Source organism: Halichoerus grypus, chromosome 3 (assembly GCF_964656455.1).
Source record: "Halichoerus grypus chromosome 3, mHalGry1.hap1.1, whole genome shotgun sequence".
Taxonomy (NCBI): Eukaryota; Metazoa; Chordata; class Mammalia; order Carnivora; family Phocidae; genus Halichoerus; species Halichoerus grypus.
In genome coordinates, this window is record NC_135714.1 from 154349131 (window position 1) to 154374046 (window position 24916).

The window sequence follows — 24916 nt, forward strand, 5'->3', positions numbered from 1 at the left end:
GCTAGAGACGTTCTGTGCTTACATAAGCATATATGTGTGTGTATGTATTCCTTCTAAATAAATGACAGTATATCTATTGTTTTGTACCTTACCTTATTCACTTATGAATTTGATATTCCTACATATAAATTCAATTCATATAAAGCCCTCCTTTAAAAAAATAGCTATATAGCCTCCTTACTATTCCATTGTACAGATATATCATTTATTTAACCAGTTTGTGACTGAGGGACATTTAGGTAGATTCCAATCACTTTTGCACTGACCTGCAAAGAAGATTCTCATGTACTATAAGTACCTAATGACCAGACAGTGGATAAGCTATTTTTAGGTGCTAACATAATTTTAGTTCATCTTATCCAAACAGAATAGTAGTTTCACAGTGTCCATGAAGAAGAAACAATACAATTCTTTAGCTATTTCATTTTTTTTTTTTTTAAAGATTTTATTTATTTATTTGAGAGAGAGAATGAGAGAGAGCGAGTACATGAGAAGGGGGAGGGTCAGAGGGAGAAGCAGACTCCCTGCCGAGCAGGGAGCCCGATGCGGGACTCGATCCAGGGACTCCAGGATCATGACCTGAGCCGAAGGCAGTCGCTTAACCAACTGAGCCACCCAGGCGCCCTAGCTATTTCATTTTTAAAGATTATATTTACTTATTTGACAGAGAGAGAGAGAGCGCACACAAGCAGGTGGAATGGCAGGCAGGAGCCTGACGTGGGGCTCGATCCCAGAACCCTGGGATCATGACCTGAGCTGAAGACAGAGGCCCAACCAACTGAGCCACCCAGGCGCCCCTCAAAGGTTATTTTAAAGTCAACAAAGCTGCATTCACCTAGAAAGAATTCTATCATATTAGGTCTTACAATAAAAGTAAAAATGCAAAGAATAACTTCTAAATATTAAATTTTAATTGCTAATATTTGATTACTGTTGATGCTATGAAAACTACCAATTGACAATTACAAAGTATCCTCTTCTCTTCAGCTAACTTTAAATTCTGTCCTACAGAACCCCTATGGATTTGGTTTTCAAATAAAAAATAGAAAGTCCTTTAAAAAGGGGATAATCATTAGCAATATAACTTCATTGAAAAACAAATGCATATAATTAGGGGAACTTATTCTTTTCAATTTATTTTTAAAGTAAACTGTACACCCAATATGGGGCTCGAACTCACAACCCCAGATCAAGAGTCACATGCTCCACCAACTGAGCCAGCCCAGGCACTCCTAGGGGAACTTATTCTTAAAAGGACATACTACCTCCTTAAAGAAAGCAACTCCTTATCAACAGCTGGATGAATGCTGTTAGTCCTTTCCCATTTTCCTGTTTCAATGCCCTAGTTCCACCTTCCTCCAATTTCCTGATGATGGTTTAGCCTAACTCTGGTTCCAAGACAAATTGAAATAAAAAATAAGATCAAAAACAAAAACAAAACAATAATTTTTTAATAAAACAGCTTCAGAAGAACATTGTATCACCCCAGAGCTAAAAACTAGATTCTGATAGCGGTATTCTGCAGATCACCTGCAGGGGCCTGAGAGCTGCACCTTAGTCCCCTTCCACTTTCTGGCCAGTTCATTTTCCTGGTATCCTAGTCCCTGTCTGGGATTGGAGCCCAGCCCTGAAATCCCAGTGTGGAATGGGAATTTAGCCTCACCAACTGTGATTAGATTATATGTCAAGGCACCGTTCTATGTGCCAAATCCAAGAGACAAAAAAATCCCTTCTCTTATGGAGGCTGATGGCCTGACACAGTTGGCTAGTTTTTGTCCTCCAAATTCTTCACTGTTCTGCCCTATATATTTTTGAACATCTTGACAATCCCTTTGGTGCTCCCCCCATGGCAGGCAACTGCTGCAATGTGACCAGGTTTATGAAAGCCCTAGGTACAGTTCCTTATTTACCTAGCCAAATCTTTGCTATCAGCCTAAGCTGCTCTATTAAGCAGACCAAGTGCGAAGTTTTTGTTACTTGCCATCTGATTTGCTTTGCTGTGTGTGGGTCCCGGGAGAAGTGATGTCTTTGGAAAGACTGCTTAGTGCTGAATTTGAAGTGTTGCTTCAAGTATGATTTATCTTAAGACTGTCCAATATGGTAGCCACTAGCCACATGTGGCCATTGAGCACCTGAAATGTGGCTGATTGGAAATGGTATGTGCTTCAAGTGTAAAATACAGACTAGATTTCCAAAAATCAGTACAAAAAGAAAGACGAAGGAAGGAAGGAAGGAAGGAAGGAAGGAAGGAAGGAAGGAAGGAAGGGGGGTGCCTGGGTGGCTCAGTTAAGTGTCTGACTCTTGATCTCAGCTCAGGTCTTGATCTCAGGGTTGAGTTTAAGCCCCACATTGGGTTCCACGCTAGGTGTGGAGCCTACTTAAAAAAGAGAGAGCGAAAGAGGTCTCTGTAATTTTTAAAAGTACTGATTAAATGTTGAAGTGTTAATACATATTTGCTAAATATATTATTAAAATTGATTTTAGTTATCTCTTACTTTTTAAAATGTGACTACTAGATAATTTTAAATTATGTGTCATTTACATTATATTTCCACTGAATTGTGCTGCTTTAGAACATTTAGCTAATGGCAGCAACAAAAGTCATTATTTTGAGAGATTTGCTTACATAGCTATCATTAGAAGAATACCTAAAAATCAAGGTTCTTTGCAGAAAAACTGCTAGCTAATAAATGCTGAAGGAATGCTAAATAAGATCATGATTATTTTGCAAACCCTAATGGAATAACTCATTTAGGTAAGCATCAATTGATGCTAAGACCACTGACAAAAGGTTGCTGTAGAAGAGGATATCCATCCAGTGGCAAAATCATGCCCTATAGATTATTTACAAACTGCAAAGACAAGAACTGGTGGTCATTACTTTAACAAATGATCAAACTTAGCATATGATAATGCTACAACCTGACATTACATGCCTCTTGATATATGAGGTAAATGTTACTGACAAAGCATTTTGCCCTAATGTTTTATTGTGAATTTTCAAACACACATACAGCAACAATGAAAGAATTTTATGATGAAAATCTATACTCAAATCATCTAATATTTTACTCACTTTATCACATTATCTATCCATCTCCTTATCCATTTTATCTTGATGCATTTCAAAGTACACTGTAGACATTACTACACGCCCTTTCTAAATAATCTATGAAGTGTTCTTGCCAAAAATGTTTAACCTGAATCTAATCAAGCCTCTAAACCTAACTTCTAGTTTACAGGAAATACAGGGGCTATAGAGGAATAAGTTAATTGATACTAAGAGGAAACAGAAAAATCCAGAATATGGGACATTCTGTAACATTAGATGGTTTAAGAAGTGTATGTTATAAAAAAAAAGTTTGAATGACTAGATTTAAGAGTCTAAAGAGACATATAACAAATTCCAATTTGTCCACCTAAATCATAAATCACTATTTTTTTCAGATACTATTTAATAAAAAACCCATTCTTGTAACAATTAGAGAAATATGAATATAAACTAGATGTTAGAGGATATGGAATTATTATTAGTTTTCTCAGACGTGGTAACAGACTGTGGTTATGCAGGCGATTACCTTTTTCAGGAGATGAATGCTGAAGAGAAAGAGATGTATTTACATGCATATACCTACATACATAGATTTTTAAATTCATTTATTTATTTTCTAGGGATAAGGCAAATATAGCAAAATGTTAACAATTATTGTATCTAAGAAGAGAGTAAAGAGGTGTTCACTGTGCTGGTCTTTCAACTCTTCTGTACATCTGAAACACTTCAAAATAGAAACTGGGGGGCAGGGTAGATAAAAAAAACTCACTGTAGAGAGGCTGAAATGGTCTGTTCTGTTTTGTTCTGCCTGGGGCTTTCAGATCAGGAATGTGATCTTTAAAAAAAAAAATCTTACCCCACACACACATACACACAAATATGTTTCTCTAACATTATTTCCACCTCAGAGTCAATGCTATTATTAGCTAAGTCTTCAATATGCAATATTCCAACTGATGATTTAATCTATAATAAGCAAAGGCTTTAATGCTGTAGTATTACAGAAGACAGTTCTCCAATCATAAGGCTAAACTTGAGATCAGGCTCATCGCCACCAGTCTGTGTAATGTATAGATGAAAGACATGTTGCCACACAACTTCAGACTTTATATACCACTTGTTAAAAGTATCCTACCATAGATCTTGCCTATTTCTGGCAACTTCAGACATAAAGGTTTTGGTGATCTTTTCCCTTCAGATTTCATTCTACTTTCCAACCTATTGCTGCTTCCAAAGTTATCAGGGCAGCTTCACCCTAAAGTCCAAAGACATGCTCATCACCCAGGTAATTAGAAATAGAAAATCATTAGCAGAGATCACTGGACACGGTATAGCAATAACTAAATAAAAGTATGAAATTTACATTACTAACTAACATTTACAAAAATAAAAAACCAGGTATGTGATCTTACATGTGTACCTACAGTCGAAAAAAAGAAAACAGCCACTGACAATTATGACCTGTCTTCCAAAGTATCGTTAGAAATAGCATATAACCTGGAAACAAAGAGGTGCCTTGGAAGAATGAGTGAAAATGACTAGATAGTATTAGACACTAAACTAAAAAACAGTATAATCAGGGCTTAGGTTTTACAGTTAATGCTCTTTGGGCGAGATTGGGCACATTCAGGGTGGTATGGCCAGAGACAAGAGTGCTCTTTGGGAAAAAGGAATAACAGTAAAGTATGAAATCACCTTAGTGAAGATCAGTCAGCACAGATTTAATAAAGTAATTAATTACATTTGTCTTGTTTCAGATGCAATAAAATAAGGAAATGATATTTACCAGGGTTTGTCTTCTCAAGTTGATACCATCGGTAAAATGCTCTTTTCTTCTGTTCACTCAGGTCTGATCCCTGCTGCAACAGCCAGTGAGAGATCCGGCTCTGACTGATACCTGTGGAGAAAGAGAAACAGCTGTTGCAGGTACTGAAAGTACAGGGAAGCTGAGGGTTCTGTTGGTTCTAGGTTACTGGGTGCTTTATTCTCTGTGTTACTCTATAATGAAGCAACTCGAGCAAACTCTGTAATACCGGACTTCTTTGTAAAGACTGACTGCACTGTCTAGAATATACTCAGAACCAGAGGTCAAAGCATTTTATTAACCAAGACGTGAAAGTGGTCTCTAAAATTAATCCATCAGCTAGGTTCATGTGAAATAAATGAAGAGATTCCTAATTACTAGTTATATGTCGGAAGTTGATTAGATTTGTACTCCTACCACCACCACCTGCAGCCCAATCCTGGTTGAGAATATTAGAACTTTTGCCAGATACTGAGAAGAAAGGGGGAAAAAAAAAAATCAAGCCAGCAAGTTTTGCTATTCATGATCAACACTGAGAAAAAAGATTTAGGGCCTGAGAAAGGAGAAGTCATTGAAAACGGCATCTTCAATAAGGTTTCTGGCTTATTTGTTAATTCATATAGGCATTTTCAGACTCGTTACTATTACTACAGATAACAAAGAATTGGAAGAATTTTAGTGTTATGCTGCAATATGACCTCTTAAGAAATCTCAAGAGGTAAAGACATTTTTCTAAGACACAGACTTATAAAAAAACTGAACAGAATATAAAGCAGTAGTTTTCAGCTACCTCTAAGAAGTTCTTGACAGCAATTAATTAGAAATGTGAAAAACCTCCACATGTGAAAGTAAAAAAGCATGACTAAAACTTAACAGTATGAGAATCACATGCTTCTCTGGTCATTATAGCTATTCCAAAAATGAATAATTCAACATACAACTGGCAAAAGCAAAGAATAATAGGAAAGATAATACTATCTTAGGCGCCTATAAGGCACTTTCCAAAAGACTATTCAGCTATCATAGAGGGTTAACAGTATCTAAATTCTCCCAAGGAATTACGTATGGTAACTGGATGGTACTGAATGCCACCTGTGCCAACAACTCTTTAAAGCTACAATGCACAACAGGAAGAGTGGTTATCAGGAAGTAACACATCTCCTAACATGAGAAGGAGCAGGAGGTCTGGTGATCACATTTAAGTCATTAAAAGCAAGCCCCCAGAGTTTCATACTTTAAAAACCTGTGTTACAAGAAAATTGGGAGGAAATTGGGGAGAGGAGATTTGTTAAAAGAGAGGCTGGGGTTTGCATTATGTTTCTCTGATTGGAAATACCTTTCACTTTCAAAGGGTGAAAGTCAAAACAGTTTTCCAAAACCTAAGTGATCACACTCTCAAGTAGTTCACACGGTAGTTTTCCGGTGGACTGAGGATCTATGTGATGCAGGTGCGGCAGCTAGCACGGTATGCTTGTTCTAAGAGAAGGCAAATTATTCTGGATAACTAAATTGGCTGTTTAGCAATGCTATCACCAAAAGTCTAGCTTCAGACATTATACTACTTTTTACATTACTTTTAAACAGGAGTGAAAAAAAAAAACCATTCACCACCGTAAAATCAAAATTGGTTTTCATGTCATAAAATGAAACTATTTTATATGGATTCTTCATATTGGTACCATATTACTCAGAAACAGAGGAAATTTGAGAAAAATCTGTTAAGGAAAAAAAAATATACAGAGATTCTGAAACTTCCAGGATTGACTCTTCTGCACACAGTCAGGTCACAGAGCCCACTAGATATTGGAGCTGTCCAGGTTCTGGCTGTGCTGTAGGGAAGGAAGAGGGCAAATGCCCATCAAAAGGAGATTAAATTATGGTCTATTCACACAATAAAATACTGGGCAGACTTTTAAAATGTTCTAAAACAGCCATCAAAAACAAACACTAACACAAAAACAAACCAAACAAAAAGCCATCAATCCCAGGTGCTGGCAAGGAAGTAGAGTATATGGAATTCTCACACTGCTGACAGAGGGGTAAGATGTCAGGGTCACTTTGAGAAACAACGGGGCAGTATCTACTAAAGGTGAACATATGGATACCGTATAGTCTAGCAATTTCTTTCCTTGATATACAGCACAGAAATTCGCACATATCAATAGAAATGTGGGGCAAAAGGCATGTACACCTTGTACACATACAGGCCTACAGAAGCACTACTCATAATAATCCCTAATCTGAAACAACTCAAACACCCATCAATAGGAGAATACATAAAAATCATGATTTATGCATTCTACTAAAGACTACCATACCAAATAGAAAAGGGATAAACCACTGCTACATGGAACCACATAAATAAATCTCACAAAAATAATATAGGCCCCCCAAAAAGCCACACACATAAAAAAGCCACACACGACTGTATGACTCAATTTATATACAGTTAAAAAACAGACACAACTTATCTATATATGAGTGGTTACCTATGGATAGGAAGAAGGTTAATTAACTGGGAGGCAGTATGAAGAAAGGTTATCAACATTGTTACTGATTTTTTTTTAAAGATTTTATTTATTTATTTGAGAGAGAGAGCAAGAGACAGAGAGAGCGCGCGTGCGCGCACACAAGCCCACGAGCAGGGGGAGGAGCAGAGGGAGAGGGAAAAGCAGACTCCCCGCTGAGCAGGGAGCCCTGAAGGATGCAGGGCTCCATTCCAGGACCCTGGGATCACGACCTGAGCCGAAGGCAGACACCCAACCTACTGAGCCACCCAGGCGCCATGGCATCGTTACTGATCTTGATCTGGATGGTATACATGTGTCTTCACTTTGTAAAAGTCATTAAGCTTGGATACTTTTCTCTGTATATATTTCAATTAAAAAAAAGTTCCCCCCAAAGTCTTCAAAATTCTATGCAATGTTTAAAAAATAAATTGGTATGTATCAATATGGAAAGGTGCCCACGATATAAATGAAAAAGTATACAGTCTTACAAATATATTTTTACGTAATGTACATTGTTTTGTATAGTAAGTGACAAAAGCTTACACATAGCCAAAGATACACAGTAGGAATTTAGAGTGGCAGACTCTTCCTACATTGCATACCTTTATATTATTGTCTTAATCTTCCTACAAATATGTATTAATTCATTTTATTTTTAGCCTTTCCCTATAATCACTACATGCTTTACTGGTTGTTTTAAAAACACTGTAATGAAGTTAAACAACAGATATGTGCAAAAAGAAGTTAATTTCAGCCTTCTCTTGTCAATTCCCCTGAGGTAAGCAATGTTAAATGTTAACATATGTTGTTCCACAATTTTCTCCATGCGTAATTATTAATTTAATAAAACAAAAGGAAAGAAATAAAGAATATCTTCCCTATCCAGTCTTTTGTGTGAGGAGGAAATAATGTCTTCCCTGTATATTTAATATCAGTTTTCATATAATAGAGAAAACAAAGTAATAAAGCAAATAGTTTTTTTCCAGAAGAGGCACTATAAAAACTAAATATGTACAATAATACATTTTGCAGTGATTTTTCTTAATTAGCAGCTTGCTGATAAGTAAGTTTCCTCTAACACTCATCCTTCTGTGCCTGGTCCAAGCCTTTGGAACTTTAGTTGATCTAGGTGTCAAAAGGCCCTGCTGCGGGTGCCTGGGTGGGTCAGCCGTTAGGCGTCTGCCTTCGGCTCAGGTCATGATCCTCAGGGTCCTGGAATCCAGCCCCGCATTGGGCTCCCTGCTCTGCAGGAAGCCTGCTTCTCCCTCTCCCTCTGCCGCTCCCCCTGCTTGTGTTCCCTTTCTGTGTCTGTCAAATAAATTTAAAAAATCTTTAAAAAAAAAAAAAAAAAGGCCCTGCTGCTTTTCTTTACTGTCTGCTTTGGCACTTCTCCTTGGGAGAAAAATTCCCTAACTCCCCTCCCACTGCTGAAAAAAAAAGTCATTCTCCACATTTTTTAGCTCCTCAAAACCTCTTCTCCACCTTTCACAGGGCAGAAGAAAAGAAAAAGTCACATATAACTTTCATAACTCTCTTACACTGAGATACTAAAACTAACCCCCCATTAATTTCTTTCCACTAAGAAACTGGTCACATTGTATTCAAAGGATGAAAAATGCCAGTCTCATTCACATTCTTTTCTGAGCTTCAGCTTCATCATGCTCCTTCCAGTTCCTCAAATGCCATGCTCCCTTCCACTAGAGGGCTCTCTACTACAACCCATTCTGGTCAAAATCCCTAATACCACAAATTTGAATGTTTTCTCTTCCTTCCACTTCCTGTGCAATGTGACGCTACTGACCAATCACATCATCTTCATCCTTGAAATGTTAGATACACCTATCCAATGCAACTTTTTGGTCAGCTTCAGGGACTGCTTTGCTAGCTCCTTACCGATGTTAGTGTCCCCAGGGTTCTATCTCTAAGAATCTTCTTTCATTCTATATACACTCTTCCTTTGGTCATCACAATTATCAACAATCATGATTTTAAAATTCTAAATGCCAATGACTTCCAGAGCACCAGACTGTTCTTTCAAACCATCTGCTAGATAGCTTCATGAGATTTTCCCACAGGTCTTCAATATTGTTAACTTAATTTATATCTTCTTCTTTTAAATCTGCTCTTCTTCCTGGGGCGCCTGGGTGGCTCAGTTGTTAAGCATCTGCCTTCGGCTCAGGTCATGATCCCAGGGTCCTGGGATCGAGCCCCACATCAGGCTCCATGCTCGGCGGGGAGCCTGCTTCTCCCTCTCCCCTCTCCCTGCTTGTGTTCCCTCTCTCACTGTCTCTCTCTCTCTGTCAAATAACTAACTAAATAAATAAATAAAAATCTGCTCTTCTTCCTGTGTCCCCCATCTCAATTCTACCTTCCACTCTACTCTTTCGTCCAATTCTCACATGATTACCATATCTAATAACTTCTTAAAATTCTCTTTATGTTCTCTCCAATCCTCATTCCTGCAGTTCGGAATCTCAGCCTCGTTTGCCTGGACAACTGAAATAACTTTGGTAAGAGAACAAGCCATCTAAGATCCACAAAGACAAAATCCTCATGATCAGATCCTTCTTAATTACAAGGTCACTTCACAGTTGAAAAAGTGAAATGTGATTTTTTTTTTTAAGATTTTATTTATTTATTTCACAGAGAGAGATAGGAAGAGCAGGAACACAAGCAGGGGGAGTGGGAGAGGGAGAAGCAGGCTTCCCGCGGAGCAGGGAGCCCGATGTGGGGCTCGATCCCAGGACCCTGGGATCATGACCTGAGCTGAAGGCAGACGCTTAACGACTGACCCACCCAGGTGCCCTGAAATGTGATTCTTCAGTAATTTTCTACTTGAGAACTGTAGTCATCTCAGTGCAATCAGAGTTCTATCTCAAAATTTAAAACAATTCTCCATAAAAGTAATTTATAAACATGCAGAAAAAAATTCCATCCTCCATCCCAATTTTTCTCTTATTTCCTATCCTAGAAGTTTATTTGGTGTGAATCCTTCCAGATTCTTTCCTGTGCACTTAAGACATAAACATGTACACATATATACAGCTAAGTTTTTTTAAACCACATTTGTAGTTATCCTATACAGAATAAGGAATGTTTCTCACATAATTGTAATTTTCTCATGTAGTACATAATGAATCTTCATCATTCTAATGGTTACATGGTATTCTACACCACAATCCACTTACACATTTACCTATTATTAAACATTTCAGTTGTTGCTAATAGTTTACCATTATAAATGATGATGCAATAAATACTCTATGCATATCCTTGTGCACATGAACGGATGTTTTAGGATTGATTTACAAGAATGGAATTTTTGGTTCATAGCATATGAGCACTTAAGTTTGTGACAGACAAATACTAGATTGTCCCCCAAAGAAGGCTGTGCCAAATTTTATACTCTACCCAATAGTGATGAGACTGTCTCCCTACATTCTCATGATTACTGAATACTATAAAACTTATTTTGAAAGTCTGACTTTCTTTTTGTAATACATGCTCATTATTTAAAAAGAATTATAAGCAATTTCAAGGAAAGAAAAATTAAGAAGAAAGCTAATAAAAAAACACACATCCAAATTCTTACCACTTAGAAATAACCACACTCATGATAAGACCATTCCAAGCATATGTAGACATATGGTAGGCAGAAATAATTACTAAAGATGAACATACGCATACCATATGATACGCTACAGAATTTTAAAATATAAAAACAAAATTCAGTTTGATTTGAATGCACGAAAAAATTTTTTAGTAAAGTAGAGTGAAAATAAAATATTACTCAAGTTTAGTAAATGCTTCTATAAGGCAAATAAGGTACCTAAAAGAATGCATAAAGGCAAGGAAAACGATTATACAAAAACATTAGGAGGTTGGAAGCATTACTTTCTAACTTGTGGGCAGTAGGTAATGGCTCCTGGCTAAAAACGCTGAGGAAATTAGCAGGCTGTGGTGGCCAGGCTCTAAAATGACCCCTAATGATCCTCTTTGTCTTCCTCCTTTTGTGTAATCCCCTCCAACCCTGTTTGAGGGTTCGTGTGTGCAACCAACAGAATAGGGCAGAAATGACAGTCTGTAACTTCTGACACTAGGTCATGAACAACATTACAGCTTCTGCCTTGCTCTCTCTCTGATTGTTGGTTCTAAGGGAAGCTAGCTGTCATGCTGTGAGACCACTCAACCTGACCTATAGAGAAACTCATGTGGCAAATAACTGAGGCATTCTACTAACAGCTACCCAAGTGAACCATCTTGGAAGTGAGTCCTCTAGTCTTAGTTAAGCATCCCAATGACTATAACCTCCTGAGACACCCCGAACCAGAATGACCTGTCTAAGCTGCTCTTGGATTCCTGACCCACAGAAACTGAGATAATAAAGACTTAGGTTTCAAGTTGTTAAGATCTGATGTTATTTCTTACACAGCAATAGATAACTAATACATATACAAATACTATAATTTCCCCATCTTTCTCCCTGGCCTGCACACCTAACCCCTGATACTTGGAAGATATTTTTGCATAGTCAATGTTTATATTCTGTTCTAGATTCATAATTCCCATGGTTGTTTACTTATAGTTCTAGATTCAAATGGATTCAAGATTCACCACAGTTTTTTTTCTTTTTGATTCACCACACAGTTTATTTTTTGTTTTTAATCGAGGCATATCTTACCTACAATAAAGTACACTACTAATATATATTTCAATGGCTTTTGACAAATGTATACACATATGACCATTGCTCAAATTAGTATACAGATTATTTTCATGCTTCCTAAAAGGTCCTTCTGTCCCTTTCCAGTTAAGTCCTAAATTCTACATTTTCAATTTAATTTTTGGTTGGTAAGATTTCTTCATCAAGAAGTTTTTATCACTACAGGTTTATTGGTGTTGTACTCCCCAGTCCTTGTATGCTTATGTTTGTCCTCCATGTTTATTTTTTGAGGACAACTCTATAAGGGAAATAATTTGGGAGGGATTAGTCTTTCCTTCAAAATCTGTTAAACAGGAGTGATGTCTGTGGGAATGGCAGAGTGAGGACCTCTGAAAAGCAAGTCCTCTAAAAAAGCAAGAAGAGGGCGCCTGGGTGGCTCAGTTGGTTAAGCGACTGCCTTCGGCTCAGGTCATGATCCTGGAGTCCCTGGATCGAGTCCCACATCGGGCTCCCTGCTCGGCAGGGAGTCTGCTTCTCCCTCTGACCCTCCCCCCTCTCATGTGCTCTCTCTCATTCTCTCTCTCTCAAATAAATAAATAAAATCTTTAAAAAAAAAAAAAAGCAAGAAGAGCAAAAGATGCTCTGCCATAAAAAAACTGGCAAAAATTGTCAGAATCAACTTTTCCAGAACTCTGGAACTTAACCAAAATTTTGCAACAATCCAAGGAGTGCTTATTCAAGAAAAAATGCTGAATTTTAGTAAGAACAGTTGTATGACATTCTAACCAGACCTACACCCATTCCCATCATCACAGTGGACTTGAAAACCAATATTCTTGCAATCACAGTGAAAACCAGGAGTGGCCGAGTAGCCACTGGAGGGAGTAAAACAGGTTTGGAGTTCCCCAAAACACCATTCAAAGAGAACTGTCCTTATTTGATCTATCTGGCAATTCCCTGGAAACTCCCATTTGTAAGGCTGGCCCTTATTTGACCTGATTCACACCTTATTCAGTGTAAACAGCCTTTTGCCTAGGAGGGGAGAATGAAGGGAGGTGGTTTATTGAAAACAATCTGTGACAATCATTTACCATTGCATTAATATTAACTGAGGTAATGATGACAGTTGGGGCAAACAAGGAGCTGACCAAAATATTTAAAAAGCTGAGGAATGAGATGTCTATGAGTATCTTTGAAAAGCTTTGACATATTTTTGGGAAATCTAAAAGATTAGGCACATGTGTAGTACTGTGTACCTGCCCAGGTCTACGTGCATGATCATAGTAATGTGCAAACACAGGAAAAGAGCTGTGAAAGCACTAAGGTCTCACCTCTGGCTAACCGGGAGGCATGGTATAAAGAGAAAGTGAAGGCAAAGGCAGAATTATGAAGTGCCTACCTGAGCATTAAAGGCATGCAGACCCCTCTGCAAAGCTGGGAAACTTATGGGCTCCAGGCATTTAAGGAAATCTCTGAACAACAATTAACTGATAACTAAGCTAACAAGAAACTTCACCACACCACAAAAAATACTGACTTTATAGGATTAGTTCAGGAAAGTCACTAAACAAAAGAGCAACAATATCAAACAGCAACATAACAAAGCCAAGGATAGGGAGGAATCTGATTGCCAGATTTCCACATTATATTACTTAAAAGTGCCCAGTTTGAAAAACAAAATTTATAAACCATGCAAAGAAAAAAGAAAGAATGACACATACATAGTAAAAGAAGCCATCAATAAGTGTCTTTGAAGAAATCCAGATGTTGGACTTAATAGACAAAAATTTAAATCAGCTATTTTAAAGATATTCAGAGAAGTAAAGAAAAAAAATGTCTAGAGAACTAAAGGAAAGTTTAAGAAAAATGCCTCATCAAACAGAATATCATAAAGAGGAATCACAAGAAAGAATCAAATAGAAATTCTGGAGTTGAAAAGTACAAAAAGTGAAATGAAAAAATTACTAAAGAGGTTCAACACCAGATGTCAACTGGCAGAAGAAATATCAGTAAACCTAAAGACAGGTCAACTGAGATGATATATTATGAGAAACAGAAAAGTGAAGAAAGAGTATTTGAAAAAATAATGACCAAATAATTCCCAAATTTGATAAGAAAACATTAATCTACAAGTCCAAGAAGCTCAGTAGTATTTAAGTAGGGTAAACTCAGAGATATCCATACCTAGAAACATAAATTGTTGAAAATCAAAGACTAAGATAAAATTTGAAAGCAGCAAGAAAAAAGTGACTCATTATGTACAAGGAATACTCAGTAAGATTAATAGCTGATTTCTCATTAGAAACTGTCAGAAGTCAGAAAGTAGTAAGACGATATATTCAAAGTGCTGGGGGAGAGAAAAAGAATGTCAAACAAAAACTCTATATCCAGCAAAACTATCCTTCCAAAATGAAAGAGACATTAAGATATTGCCAGATGAACAATAATGGATAGAATCTGATGTCAGCAGACCTGTCTTATAAGAAAAACTAAGAGAAGTCCTTCATCTGAAATGAAAGGACACTAAATAGTAATTCAAATACACATGAAGGATAAAGAATGCCAGTAAAAGCAATGACATAATTAAACATAAAAAACAGTATAAATTTATTTTTTTGTTTATAACTCCTTTTATCCTTATTTGATTTAAAAATGGATAATGCAATAATTATAAATCTAAGTTGGTGGGCACACAATGTATAGCATGTAATTTGTATGACAATAATGGCACAAAGCAGGGGGAGAGGGAATGAAACCATAAAGGAGTCAGGTTTTTCTATATTATTGAAATTAAGTTGCTATTAATCTATTCTAGATTGTTATAAATTAAATAATTCTAGTTACATAATTATAAGTGAATGGTAATCCCCAGAGCAACCACTAAGATAATAAAAAACATATAGTAAAAGAAATGGCAAGAGACTTAAAACTGGTACACTAGAAAATATTTAACACCAAAGAAGGAAGTAATCAAGCAATAAGGGGAACAAAACAGACACGTCATAAAAAACAAATGACAAAATGGCAGATGTAAATCCTACCTCATCATAATTATACTAAATTTAAATGGATTAAACACTACAATAAGAACTGTACATTGTCTATAAGAGCTGTACATTTTAGATTCAAAGACACGAATGGGTTGAAAGTAGAAGTATGGCAAAAGATATACCATGTAAACATAGTCAAATGAAAACTTAGTGGCTACACTAACATTAGGCAAAATAGACTTAAAAACAAAATTTGTAAGGAGAGAGAAAAGAAGGCTATTTTACAATGATAAAAGGGCTAATTCATGAGGAAGATAAAGCTAAATATATAAATATAAACAACAGAGCCCCAAAATATATGAGGCAAAAACTGACAGAATTGAAAGGAGAAATAGACAATTCAATAATAACAGCTGGAGACTTCAATATTCCACTTTCAATAACAGATAAAACAACCAGACAGAAGATCAATAAGGAAACAGAAGACCGGAACATCATAAACCAACTAGACCTAAAAAACAGACATTCCACTCAACAACAGTAGAATACACATTCTTCTCAAGCATACATGGAACATTTTCCAGGACAGATATGTTAGGCCACAAAACAAGTCTCAGTAATTTTTAAATCATACAAAGTATGCTCTCCAAACATAACAGAATGAATTATAAATCAACAGAAAAAAACTGGAAAATTCACAAATATGTGGAAATTAACAAAGTCCTAACCAATGAGTCAGAGAAGAAATCATGAAGGATATTAGAAAATACTTTGAGATGATTAAAACACACACAGACACACACACAGACACACACACAACATACCAAAACATATGAAATGAAGCTAAAGGAGTGCTCAGAGAAAAATTTATTGTTGTAAATCTCTACTGAAAAAAAGAAAAAATACCTCAAATCAATACTCTGGCCTTGCACCTTAAAAAAATTGGAAAAAGAGCAAACCAAATCTAAGGCAAGCAAAAGGAAGGAAATGGAATCACATAAAGGAGAAATAAATGAATCAGAAAATAGAAACATAATAGAGAAAATCAACAAAATAATAAATCGATTCTTTGAAACAGGTCAACAAAATTGAGAAACTTTTAGGGAGACTGACAAGCAAAATGAGAGAAGACCCAAAATTAAAATCAGGAATGAAAGAGAGGGCATTCCTACTGACCTACTGAGAGAAATAAAAAGGGAATTCCATGAACAACTATATGCCAACGAATTATATATAAACTAGATGAAATGGACAAATTCCCTAGAATAACCTACAGAACCCGATTCAAGAAGAAACAGAAAATCTATCTACAGCAAGTAAAGATATTGAATTAGTCAAGATCTCCCCCACAAAGTCAGATGGCTACACTGGTAAATTCTACCAAGTATTTCAAAAAGAATTCATACACACACACACACACACACACACACACACATATATACACTAACCCTTCATAAACTTAATAGAGGAGGAGAAAACACTTCTCAATTCATTCCATAAGGACAAAACCAGACTAAGATACTGTAAGAAAACTATAGATCAATATCTCTTATGAGTACAGATGTAAATATCCTCAACAAAATACTAGCAAACTGTTTCCAACAACATATAAAAAGGATTATACACCAAGACCAAGTGGGATTTATTTCAGGAAAGCTAGGTTCATTGAACACATGAAAATCAATCAAGGTTATATACCATATTAGTAAATGACAGAATCCATGGGATTATTTTAAGACACAGAATAAGAATTTGACAAAATCCAACATCTTTTGTGATATAGAACACTGAACAAATTAGGAATAGAAGCAAATCTTCTCACCTTGATAGAGGACATCTATGAAAAATCCACAGCTGACATCATACTTAGTGGTTAAAGACTGAGAGCTTTGCCTCTAAGATCAGGAACAACACAGGGATGTTTGCTCTTACTATTTATATTCAATATAGTACTGGAAGTTCCAGCCAGAACAATAATAAGGCAAGATAAAGAAATAAAAAGCATTCAGATTGGGGAGGAAGAAGTAACACAACTTGTTGGCAGATGACACGATCTTGGGTATTAAAAAATTTGAAGGAATCCATGTGAGCATACACACACACACACAAAATTATTAGAACTAATAAATGGGTTCACTAAGGTTGCAGAATACAAAAATCAACATACAAAATTAAATTTTATTTCTATCCATTAGCAATGAATAGAAAAAAATTCAAAAAGTAATTCCATTTATAATAGCATCAAAAAGAATAAAATATTTAGGAATAAATCTAACAAAAACAATATAAAACCTGTAAAACAAATACTACAAAAAACTGTTGAAAAAAAATTTAAGAATACCTAAATAAATGGAAAGACATCTCATATTCATGAATCAGAGGACTTAATATCATTAAACACTCCCAACAGTCCCCAAATTGATCTACAGATTCAATGTAATTCTTATTAAAATTCCAGCTGGCTTTTTGCAGAAATTAATAAAGTGATCTTAAAATTCTAATGGGAATGTAAGGGACCCAGAATAGCTTTCTTAAAAAAAAAAAAACAAAGCTGGAGGATTCACAGTTCCCAATTTCAAAACTTACTGTCAAATTATATAGTCAAGACTATGTGGTACTGGCATTAAGATAGACATACAGATCAATGGAACAGAACTGAGTCAAGAAATAAACCCATACATTCATTTATGGCCAATTGATTTTTGACAAAGGTGACAAGAAAATTTAATAGGGAAAGAATAGTCTTTTCAACAAACAGTGTTGGAACAACTAGATATCCAAGTGCCAAAAAAAAAAAAAAAAAAAAGGATGTTGGACTCCCCCCTTACATCATACACAAAATTAACTCAAAATGGATCAGAGACCTAAATGTAAGAAATTATGAACCTCTCAGAAGAAAACATAGACATAAATCTGTGTGACTCTGAGTTAGGCAATGATGTCTTAGCTATGACACCAAAAGCAACAACAAAAAAATGGATGTTATCAAAATTAAAACCTTGTGTGCTTCAAAGAGCACCAATAAGAATGTGAAAATCTATGCAAACCCTCTATCTGACAAGGCACTTTTATCTAGAATACATAAAGAACTCTTATACAATTCAATACTAAAAAATAACTCAATTAAAAAATGGACAAAGGACTAGACATTCCTCAAAAAAAATGTACAAATGTCCAAAAAGTACATGAAAAGATGGTCAACATCATTGGTCATTAAGAAAATACAAATTCAAACTACGAGATACCACTTTACAACCACTAGGATGGCTATAATTACACAGATGAATAATAACAAGCATTGGTGATAATGTGAAACAACTGGATCCCTCATACATTTGTGGGTTTGTAAAATGGAAAACAGTTTGGCAGTCCTTCAAAATGTTAAACACAGAAATACCATATAACCCGCAATTCCAGACCTAGGTATATTCCAAGAGAATTTGTCCACACAAAAAACTTGTACATGAATGTTCACAGCAGCATTATACATAATAGCCAAAAAAGTGGAAATAATCCAAATGTCCATCAACTGATGAATAAATAAAGTGCAGTATATCTAGACAGTGGAAAATAATTCATTTATTAAAAGAAATGAAGTACTGATACATGGCATAATATAGGTAACCTTTTCACAACCTTGAAAACATTATGCTAAGTAAAAGGAAGGCAGACATGAAAGTTCACAGAATGTATGAGCCTATTTTATGAAATGACCAGAAATTTGTCTCTAGATAACTCTACAGAGACAGAAAGTAAGTCAGTGCTTGCCAGGACCTGGGGGAATGAAGAACTGGGGAATGACTGCTTATAGGTATGGAGTTTCTATACTGAATTTTATCTATACAGGAATATTCCCATTATTCTTGTTGCCTCATCCCTTTACAACTACTCTTTTTTTTTTTTCAAAGATTTATTTATTTGTTTGAGAGAGAGTGAGCGCAAGTTGTAGGGGAGAGGAGCAGAGGGAGAGGGAGAGAGAGAATTTCAAGCAGACTCCTTGCTGAGCCTAACCCAGGGCTCGATCTCACGACCCTGAGATCATGACCTGAGCCAAAACCAAAAGTTGGACAATCAACTGACTGAGCCACTCAGGCACCCCTAGAACTATTATTCTTAAACCAAAAACAATGGATCAACCATTCATAACTTAAGTACTTCCAGACAAACTTATTTCCTTCTCCAGGATGGAGAAGGCACGTCTCAGTGCCCGTCATTTTCTCGTTTGACTCAGAATTCTTATTTGATTTAGTCTGTGTTTTAAGGTTCTAGTTACTGCTTCATTGAAGACAGAGTTTTTCTTCTATTTTTATTGTTTCTGCTTGGTTATGATAAACAGAAGTGAAGAAAAATTTTATTCTGCTATTTTAAACCAGCAGTATCCCTCAATCTTCTAAAGTCTGCTGATCTAATGGGCAAACAAAATAAAACAAAAATGCTGTTAACTTGCAGTTGATTATTCTTATTTAATTTTCTAAGAGGCTGCAAATCTTTTTGTATGTTTACTGGTCATTTATATTAAATCATCTGTAAATTACATACTGATAGCCTTTTAAATTGTTCTATTGATTATTTGTTTTTATAACAACATGTAATCATTCTTTTGATATATCACTGATACTAATCCTTTGCTCTCTATATTGCAAATATCTTTCTGTGTGAATCTTGTTACAGTGTCTTTTATTGGACATATCTTAAAAATTTTACACAGTTAAATCCACCTAACTTTATCTTTTGGATTTTATGTATTACATAAGAAAAGCTTTCCTACCTTAAAATAACAAAAGTATTCAATATTTTCTTCTAACAATAATGTAACATTAACCTTCCCAGCATTAAAAAGTATATATATCTCAGGACGCCTGGGTGGCTCAGTCGGTTAAGCATCTGCCTTCAGCTCAGGTCATGATCGCAGGGTCCTGGGATCAAGTCTCATGTCGGGCTCCCTGCTCAGCGGGGAGCCTGCTTCTCCCTCTCTCTCTCCCCCCAGCTTGTGCTCTCTCCCTCTCTCTCTCAAATAAATAAATAAAATCTTTAAGAAATAAAAGTATATATATCTAGGGGCGCCTGGGTGGCTCAGTTGGTTGTGCACCAATGCTTGATTTCAGCTCAGGTCATGAGGATCTCAGGGTCATGAGATCAAGCCCTGTGTCCAGCCCCACTCAGTGGAGAGTCTGCTTGAGATTCTTTCTCTCCTTCTTACTCTGCTCCCCTTCACCTCCCCCCCACTGCTTGTGCTTTCTCTCTCTCTCTAAAATAAATAAATAAATAAATAATTTTTTTAAAGTATATATATCTAGCTCTTTATTCCATATGGAAACTGATGTTTGGTTCTGGTGTGATGCTGACACCTATTTTGATTTTTTCATTTTCAAATAAACAACCAACGGAAAAACACCATTTCCTTATAGATTTGAAACACTTCCTTTATTTAAGCTAAATTTCCTTATACACAAGGATCTATTAATGAATTCTGTCCTGTACAATCTGGCAGTATGATCTTATTTACTTATTCTAACCATACGGTACACTTTAATATCTAGTAGGGCAAATTTGTTCAAACTCATTTCTCTGTTCTTCTTAAAGAATGTTTTAGTTATGCTTATGCACTTTTTCTTAAAGCTGAATTTTATTTTATTTTTATTTTTTAAAATATTTTATTTGAGAGAGAGAGAGAGAGAGAGTACATGCACACACAAGAGCGAGCAGGGGGAGAGAACCTCCAGGAGACTCCCTGCTGACCCTGGAGCCCAATGTAGGGCTCAAACTCATGACCTGGGATCATGACCTGAACTGAAACCAAGAGTCAGACACTTACTCAGCTGAACCACCCAGGTGCCCCTCTTAGAGCAGAATTTTAGAGTTATATTAAAAACAAAAAAATTCTGTTGTGATTCTGATTGGTGTCAAAGAGCACACAGAACAAACTGGTAATACTTGAGTTGAATCTAGCCAGTGCACATTATTACTGATGAGTCTGTGACATGGTATATGTTTTAAAAATTGGTGTTTAAAAATAAAATAACTCACCTCTCTCCCACACCTTACAACACATTCTCTTCCCATTCTACCTGAGACATATAGAGCTGCCTTATTTGTTTTTATAAACAAACAGTGCTCCATAATATGATATATCATAACTTACCTAACTAGTCCCCTACTGATGGACACTTAGGTTATTTATAATCTTTTGCTAAAATATAATATGCTGCAGTAAATATTCCTGCACATTTATCATTCTAGACATAAGCAACTACTTCACTGGATAAATTCCTATGAGATAAATTACATCAAAGGGAATGTACATATACATTAAAAAAAAGTAAGTTGCACATACAAAAGAATATATGTATTTAAAAGAATATGATTATAACAATCATCAACCTAAATCTTATCTAAATATATAAATTTTATTTATTTAATTTATTAAACCAGTATTTAGTGAGTGCCTGTGTGTGGAATAAAGGCAAAAAAAAAAACCAGTTTAAAGTAGTTACTGAATTGCTAAATATTAATAACTGATTGAAAACCATAGTATTTAGAAGATGAGATACTATACATTTTTTTGACAGTGATAACAATATATACATATACCAAAAATCACATTTTACATCTTAAATATATACAATTTTGTCAAAAAAAATTTAAACTAAAACAAAACAAAACAGAAAAAGGACCCTTAAAAACTGGCGACAGACTTAAACAGGCAATTCACAGAAAGTATAAATGGTCAATAAATATGAAGTGATGTTTAACCTAAATTATAACCAGAAAAATCCATTTATAACTGCAGCAATGAAATCTGCTAAGAGTAAATCTCACAAGTCTTCACCATAAGAAAAAAAAATTATTTTATAACTATGTGTGGTGACAGATGTTTAAACTAGACTTATTGTGGTGATCATTTCACAGTATATACAAATTTTGAATCATTATGTTGCACACATGAAACGAATATAATGTTTTTTATCAATTATACCTCAATAAAAAGTAAAATAAAAAAATAAAACTGCAGTGAAATACCATTTCACTTTTATCATGTTAGCAAAACATGACAACATCTAACAATGTACCAATTGTTGGCAAAGATAGACAGGAATGGTTAAAGTATAGATAGATTTGGAGATCAAGCCAAGCAGGATGTTCATCAATATTTATACATTTCATCAAATCTATGACAACACTGACTATAAGATGATCATTATTTTATGTACTAATAAAAGAACAAAATTGCCAAAAAACAAAAAAATCCAAACTCAGTGATAATACTCTTTATATACTGATATGGGATAATTTCCAAGTTAGAAAAGCTCAGTGTAGAATAATATAAATAGCATACAACCTATCTGGCAAAAAAGGAGAAAGGACTATGGATATACTTATTTGCTTTTTTCATGTTTTAAAGATTTATTTATTTATTTGAGAGAGAGAGAACGAGTAGGAGGGGAAGAGGGAGAGGGAGAGAATCTCAAGGAGACTCCACGCTGAGCGGGGAGCCAGACATGGGGCTCGACGCTGGGCTTGATCCCATGACCCTGAGATTACAACCTGCACCAAAACCAAGAGATGGATGCTCAACCAACTGTGCTACCCAGGCACTCCATACTTATTTGCTTTTTAAAATTTTTTAAAGATTTTATTTATTTATTTGAGAGAGAGAAACAGCGACAGAGATAGCGAGAGAGCAGGAGCAGGAAGGAGAGGGAGAAGCAGGCTCCCCACTGAGCAGGCAGCCCAACCTCTCAATCCCAAGACTCTGGAATCATGACCTGATCCAAAGGCAGACACTTAACTGACTGAGCCACCCACGAGCCCTACTTATTTGCTTTTATTTATTTATTTTTAAGATTTTATTTATTTGACAGAGAGAGACAAAGCGAGAGAGGGAACACAAGCAGGGGGAGTGGGAGAGGGAGAAGCAGGCTTCCCACGGAGCAGGGAGCCCGATGCAGGGCTCGATCCCAGGACCCCGGGATCATGACCTGAGCTGAAGGCAGACGCCTAACAACTGAGCCACCCAGGTGCCCCTACTTATTTGCTTTGAAATGTATAAAGTTATCTCTGAGGAAACTGGTGAAGTTCCTGTCTTCTAGGAAGGGGATTACGGCTAAGGGACAGAGACAGAAGAAAGATTTAGCGCTGTATACCCTATGTACATCTGAAGTTTAAACCACATGAATATATTTTCTAATATATAAAGTAAATTTATATTTTTTAATTCAATTTTTCACTTTTAGTTTATTAGGCTTTTATTTCAGTAGTAAGAATACACAGAAAAATTTAAAATTCCACTTCAGGGACCTAACTCTGTTCAAAAGATACTTTTGAATGATTTTCACTTTCCCTTCTATCTTTTAAAACAGATTTATTAAAATATAATTCACCTACCATACAATTCACCCATTTAAAGTGAATTAAATTAAATTAAATTAATTTAAACGATTCAATGGTTTTTAGTATATTCAAAGCATTGTACAACCATCACCACAACTGATCTCCCCACCTTTTGAATAATAAAATGAGGATACTAGACAGAATTCTGGCAAGGTCAGAAAGTAGAAAAATTATGGGGCAGAGAAAAGGAAGATTTTGCTACAAGGGGAGCTGGATTTTTTTTTCCTTCCTACTTTCTAACTCTCAGTATTAGCTGTAATTATGTAAATAATATTTTTAAGGCAATTTTGTGTATGTCAAAGTGGAATAGTAATGGCGAAGAAAGTTTCCCATGCTAATATAAAAATGAACTTATACAGTATTTTTTTCAGATAGAAAAGGAAGGAGTATTTAATAGTTTTTTTCAATGACTGTGGATATTCTCTGATACTACACTAAAACTTGACAAATGATATATTCTTAAAAGTTAGCTGCAATGTTGAATCTAAAATCAACTCACTAACAAGCTTTTTCATACTCTTACATTAAAATCCACTAATCTATCATGAATTTTTTTTATCTTAGTTTTAGGTGTCATTATAATGACTTGATATTTTTCTCGAGAAATGATTACCACAGTAAGTTTGGTTAAAATCCATCACGATACATAGTTAAAATTCCTGTGTGTGTAGGATAAGAACTTTTAAGATTTACTCTCTTAGCAGCTTTCAAATGTACAATAGAGCACTGTTAACTATAGTGCCCATGCTGTACATTATATCCCAAGGATTTATTTATAAGTGGAAGTTTATACTTTTTGACCACCTTCACCCATTTTGCCCACCCCCTTCTCCCCAACACTGGCAAACACCAATCTGTTCTCTGTATCTATAAATTTGGGTTTTTTTAAGATTCCACATATAAATGATATCCTATATTTATCTTTCTCTGTCTGACTTATTTCATTTAGCATAATACCCTCAAGGTCTATTTATGTTGTCACAAATGGCAGGATTTCCTTCTTTTTTATGGCTGAATAATATTCCACTGTATAGGTTATTTTCATGTCTTAGCTTATAAATATGCTGCAATGAACAGGGGGGTGTTATATATTTTTTAAAGTTCATTATTAAGTGGCCAAAGGCTAGAAACATTATGGTTAACATATTTAGTCTCAGGAAGCTTAGCTTCAGAAAAGTCAATTTGGAGAGGGATTAAGGAGTATAATAATGATAATATTAAGACTTCTATGGCATTTACCATGTACCAGAAACTTTACATAAACCAACTCATTTAATCTCAAAAACCCTGTTAGGTAGGTATTATTATTATTCTTATTTTCCAAGGAAGAAACTGAGGATTAAGATATTCAGTAACCTGCACAAAGATATGTAATTAGTAAGGACAGAAAACATATTTTTAACCTTCAAAGTCATGCTCTAGACCACTGCACTATACTGCATCTATACACTGAAATGCTATGTAATGAACACTGGCTTTGCAGCAAGACAAACAGCAATTAGCTGT

General features: G+C 35.5%; 1 protein-coding gene across 12 annotated transcripts in view; it reads right to left on the reverse strand.

The window, feature by feature from the left end:
• Positions 1-24916, reverse strand: part of HMBOX1 (homeobox containing 1) — a 194110-nt gene that overhangs the window by 57664 nt on the left and 111530 nt on the right. For all 12 annotated transcript variants that reach the window (XM_078069466.1, XM_078069460.1, XM_078069465.1 and 9 more), the window contains one exon: positions 4839-4949. In XM_078069466.1, the coding sequence (XP_077925592.1) occupies positions 4839-4949 (111 nt within the window). The remainder of the gene's footprint in view (positions 1-4838; positions 4950-24916) is intronic.